This window comes from Microtus ochrogaster, chromosome 10 (assembly GCF_000317375.1).
Source record: "Microtus ochrogaster isolate Prairie Vole_2 chromosome 10, MicOch1.0, whole genome shotgun sequence".
Lineage (NCBI taxonomy): Eukaryota > Metazoa > Chordata > Mammalia > Rodentia > Cricetidae > Microtus > Microtus ochrogaster.
In genome coordinates, this window is record NC_022016.1 from 8,457,050 (window position 1) to 8,463,102 (window position 6,053).

Here is a 6,053-nt window from a genome sequence, read left to right on the forward strand (position 1 = left end):
CCACTACTTCTCAGCCCCCCAGTGTATAGGACTATAGGCACACACCACTACTTCTGGCTTACATTCATGTTTGGATCAGTCTGAGTCTTCTTGCCAGTAATACCTGTTGTTTAAATACCAAACTGTTACATTTTATGACTTTATATATAATGCTTTTTCTTGTGTTTTAAAATGTTGTTTAGCTAGGTGGTGGTGGCACCCACCTTTAATCCCTGCATTTGGGAGGCACAGGCAGGCAGATTTCAGTGAGTTGGAGGCCAGCCTGGTCTACAAAGCAAGTTCTAGGACAATTAGTGCTGTAACAAAGAGAAACCCTATCTTAAAAACAAAAATGAAAACCAAAACCAAATGAAACCAAATTAAAACAAAACAAAAAAGGTGTTGCTTAGAAGTTTAAGAATTTTGTTGATTATCTACCAATCCCCCTTGCTTTTTGCTCTTGATATTTTGTGTAGACAGCATCTCCAGGCTAGGGTGATGTTCAGTTATGGAAAGTACTTGCTGTGCAAACCTAGGTAGCTCTCCTAGCACCACGTAACAGCAGGTGATGGTGCATCCTGGATCCCAGCTCTGAGGAGGCTCTTGAGCCAGGCAGTCTAGTCAGTCAGTGAGCTCTAGGTTTGGTGGGAGACTCTGACTCAAAATTAAGGTGGAAAGTGATCGTGCAAAACACCCAATGTTGACCTCTGACCTCCACATGCACAAAGGTGCACACATGTGCACATGCCTTTCTATATATACACATGAACACATATAAACCCACACATACAAAAGAAGACACTTCCATTTTTAGATTTTAGAAATATGGCATATCTTTTAGAAATATGATTATTTTACATTTATTTAGATCTAAATTTGTAACCCACAAGAATCTAAAGTAGCTTAAGCCTTTTTTCGTTGGTTAGCTTGTTACTGATCAGACAGTTCTTTTTCAAATGAACTAAGATAGACTTATTTTTGAGAATTTTTTCATTTGATATAAAATGAAAAGATAAGTTGGGTGGTGCTGGCGCATGCCTTTAATCCCAGAACTCGGGAGGCAGAGGCAGGAGGATCTCTGTGAGTTTGAGGCCAGCCGGCCTGGTCTAAAAGAGCTAGTTCCAGGACAGGCTCCAAAGCAACACAGAGAAACCCTGTCTTGAAAACACAAATAAAATAAAATGAAAAGATATAAAATGTGCTCTGAAATCGGCTTTGTTTTTTATAGTATTGTTTTATTTGTTTCCTGGAGTATTCTAACATTTTAAATGGAGCTTACTATTTTGTTATTATTTTCCTAGTTTCTATAAATAAAATTTGGATAATATAATTAATTAAAAATTACTTTTTTTTGGTTTTTCAAGACAGGGTTGTTCTGTAACTTTAGAGCCTGTCCTGGAACTCCCTCAGTAGACCAGGCTGGCCTCAAATTTACAGAGATCCGCCTGCCTCTGCCTCCCGAGTGCTAGGATTAAAAGCATGCACCACCACCTCCTGTCTAAAAACTACTTTTTGAATATATAATTAATTAAAATTTAAATATAAGTAATTAAAACTAGGTTACTTTATTATATAATTAAAAAGTATAAAGAATTTGTTTAACAAAGGGTCATTTTCTTCATATATTGCTTTATAAACTTTTAAACTTAATGTTATATCATAAATGCCTATGTTAATATCAGTAATACACATAAAGTATATCGCTTTAAAGGATAAGAATCAAGGAGGGACAGTCTTGAACCACAGCAGAGCAGAGTATTTCTGTCAGGACTTTCTGGCCTTGCGTGAAGCAAGAAGATGGAGCAGCTTTCCTTAGAGTTACAGCTTTGGTTTTATGATTTTTTAAAAAATATTTTAAGACTGAGAGCAAACAGCTGGGTGTGGTTGATGCACACTTTAATCTCAGCACTTAGGAGGCAGAGCAGGAGGCCAGTCTGGTCCATTTAGCAAGTTTCAGGACAGCCACAGCTGCATAGAAAGACTCAAAAAAACTTTCTCAAAAACAAAAACAAAGCAACAATAAAAGAATTCGGGCCAATTCTAGACTGCCAGCATCAAAGCCGGCATGGTAATGAGGTGCGGTGAGTCCCACTCTGTCCAGTGGCCTTGACTGCAGAAGAGGCGAGGCTTCATTATTGTTGGCTTTCCTTGTAGGAGGCCCTTATTGTGGGAGCCGGTTAAGTCAGTCAGGTGTGTTCTGTAGATCTGTCGGCTAAGGTGCCTGGAATGATGAAACGTTAGCTTAGAAAATCCACAGAAATGAACTGTATTTTTTTGATATGACTTATAGGAAGAAGGGCTATTTATTCTCTTGTATAATTGAATGCTTGCTTCATACAACTCATGTCCTTGACTGTTGGCTTTCTGCATGCCTTTCCTTCCTCTTTCTTGCCTGAAAATTCTGTATTGCAACCTCAGTCTTCAGCTAACGGCCTAGACAGAGACCAACCCTTGTGCCTCTTTCAGGACACAACTGTTTTACGAGGAGCTGGGCAGTCCCTGGTGACACCATCTGTCCAGCCTTCACTTCAGCCAGCCCATCCGGTGTTACCACAGATGGCCTCACAGGGTAAGAAAGGAACCTCTAAGGCTTGGCCCTTGAATTGGATCCAAGTTTTCATCAGTGTTCCTTAGATTATTAGCTTGCATTGTCAGTGCTGGGCCGGGGTTAGGGACTTGTCAGTTTGTCCTGGTAGAACACTTTCAGAGTCAAGTGGATTCAGCCTGTTTGTTGTGATTTTTGCTGTGTTGCATTGTCCCCTTTGGAAGTCTGTGCTCAGCTGTTGAGACAGCTCCTTCTGTCATTTTGCACTTGTGTCAGCAGATGGGACCTGAGTCAGATGCACAAGGGACACTGTTTTCATCAGTTGTTGGCGTGCCCGTGACGCTGCTTTGGGGGACGAAGTGGGGAAAGTGGTCTGCTTTAAAGCACAGGAATGTCAAGTGCTAGCCCAAACTTAGGAGTGTGAAGGAAAGTTCCTGGAAAGAGCCCCACCTGGCACTGGCCCTTCTCCAAAGCTGACTAACTTGTGAGAGGCCAGTGGCTGTGGCAAAGGAGGGTTCCAGCAGGTCCAGAGACCAGTTGTAATTTATCTTGGGTTATCTTCAGCACCCTTAATAACCATTTTTAAAGAAAATTATGTATTTATTCTATATGTCTTTTACATCATGTATCTTAACCCATTCATTTCCCCATCCCTTCAGTCCGTCATCATGAACCTACAGTGTGACTCCGTGAGTCACACTGTGAACCATGTATCTTTACTTGCAAGTGTTCATTGCCAGGAGTCACTGGTCTGGTGTGAGGTCTCTGGTTTCTACTACTCTGTTGTTGCTGGGCTCTTGCTTGGGCTCCTCCTGGAGATCCTGTTGTTGCCCTGTGCTGTGGAGCTCCTGCCGCTTTGGGTTTGCAGGTCAGGGCCTTCACATGCTCCAGATCATAGATGGAGTGGACGGTGGGGCCGGCTGGATCTTATCCTTGGATAGCTGCAGGGCTGGTCCACCAGAAATAGGGACAGCTCTCCCATGCTACCCCTAGCATGTGCTGAATAGCTGTTTATTGTCCTTCCTTGTGTCACTACTAGGTAAATCCTTGGAATATACAGAGTACTAGCCTCTAGACTCCATCAACCAAAAGCTAACAATGTGGTCAGATAGCATCTGAGGCCTGAAAATGAGATCTCTTCCCTTTGTGGAACATAACCTACCTGATGTTTCCATCACTATATTTTAAAATTGTCTAGATTTGTGAAAATTTCATGAAACTATTGACTGCATAGGAACATGGAATTTGGGTCACCCAAAGCAGTGTTCCCTGGCCATGGCCATACACATTTGGCTCCAAAATAAATTATCTCTTATCTTCTTTGAGATAAAGTTGTGTTTTTGCATTAACACAAGAAGCAAGGATGGATAACAGTAAAAATATCTTGATTTATCCTAGCACCTCAACCATCTGTTTCTGGGTTCCAAACACCCTCTGCTGCCTTGATGCAAGTTACACCCCTTGATTCCCACTCAGCTGCAGCTGGAAATGCTCAGAACTTTCAGGTAACTATTTCTTTTAGTTTATAAATTTCTTTATTTGTTATTTTGAAACGGTCTCATGTAGTCTTGGTTGACCTCAAACTCTCAGAGGTCTGCTTGCTTCCTGCCTCCTGAGAGCTGAAATTATCGGTCCACATCCAGCCCTTGGGCAACAATATTATTTTAAAACGACTTTAGTCATGAGATTAATTTCTGTTGATCTTCTTGTGTGAACATAGAAGATCCCTTTCCTCCTTTTCACATGGCAGCAGTTCTCCAAGTCAGTGTTTGTAATTAAAGCCTGAGACTGTCAAGTGCTAGTCCAGACTTAGGAGTGCGAAGTGTTTGTAATTTCCCTTTCCCTAAATTACTACTTTCTTATCCCTAAAACCACATAATGTTTTCTGTTTACAAGTTTCAGTGAAAGATTAAGTGCAAGAATATGCAGAGTAGGTATTAGAGCCTGGGCCTGGCACATAGTAAAGGTGCACAATACACAGCAATCGCTCTCTGTCCAGACCCCACCCTCCATGGTGATTCTGAAGGGAGGATCAAAGATGAAAAAAGTCTCCCACAATGGAAAATCCCTCTGTCACAGACTGAGAATTTTTGTTTTAATTGAACAATGTTTGGGTTGTTATGTTGTCTTTAGAAATAAGCTAGATTCCTATGGGGGAAAGAATGATTCTTCTTAGAACAATAGCGACTGTTTGTTGAGCTTTTACCTTTTGCGAGCCACTTAATTCGCAGTTGTTAGAGCTTTGCCTGTATCACCTCATTTAGTCCATGGAGCAAATCCCCATAAAACAGAAACATTTTCCTTTCACAGTTGAGATATTCCAGAAAATGAGAGCCCCTGGTCACCCAGATAAGCATCAGGATCTAGCAAGAGGATTGGACGTGGTGGTAAACGGCTGTAGTCTCACACTAAGGAGCTGAAAGCAGGAACATTAAGAATGCAACCTTGTCTGAAAACACACACAAAACAGAGCCTAGGGGCTGGGCAGTGGATGACATCTGAGCATAGACACACACGCACACAATGATTTTAAAAAGCTTTTAAAATAAAAAAAAAAAATTACTCTATCAGGGGAGAGGCCCCCTGAGGCTTCCAGGAAACTGTCTGGCTTAGTTTTGAATCTTGAAAAGATTTTTTTTTCTTCAAAAGAAACCAAACAGGGTTTGCTTAGTTTCAAGTTTTCCTTAAAATAGGCCTGATTAAAGGGAATAAATTCCGTGTCATTAAATCACATTGCCGGAGGACTGGGTGGTGATCCAAGATTCCTGTTCCTCAGGTTCTGGGTAGGACTGGAGTGACCAGTGATCAAGTCCCGTAGACAACTGACTCACCCTGGTCTTATCCTCCTCCTCCCTGTTTATCTGTTTTGTTCTATCATTGGAAAGTAAACAAGTAACTGGTCATTTTCTCAGCCCTGTGCAGGTGTGCAGGCCTACACATATCCCCAGGCATGCTCAGTCACCTCGCAGCTGCAGCCTGTTCGGCCCTTGTACCCAGTGCCACTGCCCCAGGCTCCCCACTTTCAAGGTAGGGAATACCTTCCTCCTCCCAGTCTGTCCTCCCTCCCATTGTGTTTTCACTTTTCCCCAACAGCTCTCTACCCTTTCTTTCTTTTCAATGTTTTAACAGCTTGATTGGGTTGTAATTTATATACCATAATTCATTTAAATACATAGTGTAAGCTGTGTATGTATATATGCGTGCAAGCATATGAGTGTGCAGGTATGCACACCTGTGTACATATATGTCGAGAGCAGAGGAGGACATTTAATGTCTTCCTCTATTGGTCTACAGCTTATTATTTTGAGACTAGGTCTGTTAGAGAACTGGAAATCTGTCATTCTGGGTAGACTTTGGGAACTTTTAGGATCTACCTCTGCCCACCCCCTAGTGCTGGGGTTACAGGTATACACAACCATGCTCAACTTTTTTGTTGAGCTGGGGGTGCTTGTTGTTCTTTTTTAAAAAATGCTCCAAGATCCCTGCGGCAGTAGGCAGCAGAAATGCTGTAGGTCCCAAATGGTGGTAG

The 6,053-nt window shown here is 41.9% G+C and overlaps 1 protein-coding gene across 4 annotated transcripts in view; it reads left to right on the plus strand.

Annotated features, from left to right (window-relative positions):
• The window catches only part of Fkbp15 (FK506 binding protein 15), a 69,509-nt gene that overhangs the window by 39,783 nt on the left and 23,673 nt on the right, over positions 1-6,053 (plus strand). For all 4 annotated transcript variants that reach the window (XM_005352634.3, XM_026782095.1, XM_013348231.2 and 1 more), the window contains exons 13-15: positions 2,446-2,548; positions 3,923-4,029; positions 5,437-5,551. In XM_005352634.3, coding sequence (XP_005352691.1) covers positions 2,446-2,548; positions 3,923-4,029; positions 5,437-5,551 — 325 coding nt within the window. The remainder of the gene's footprint in view (positions 1-2,445; positions 2,549-3,922; positions 4,030-5,436; positions 5,552-6,053) is intronic.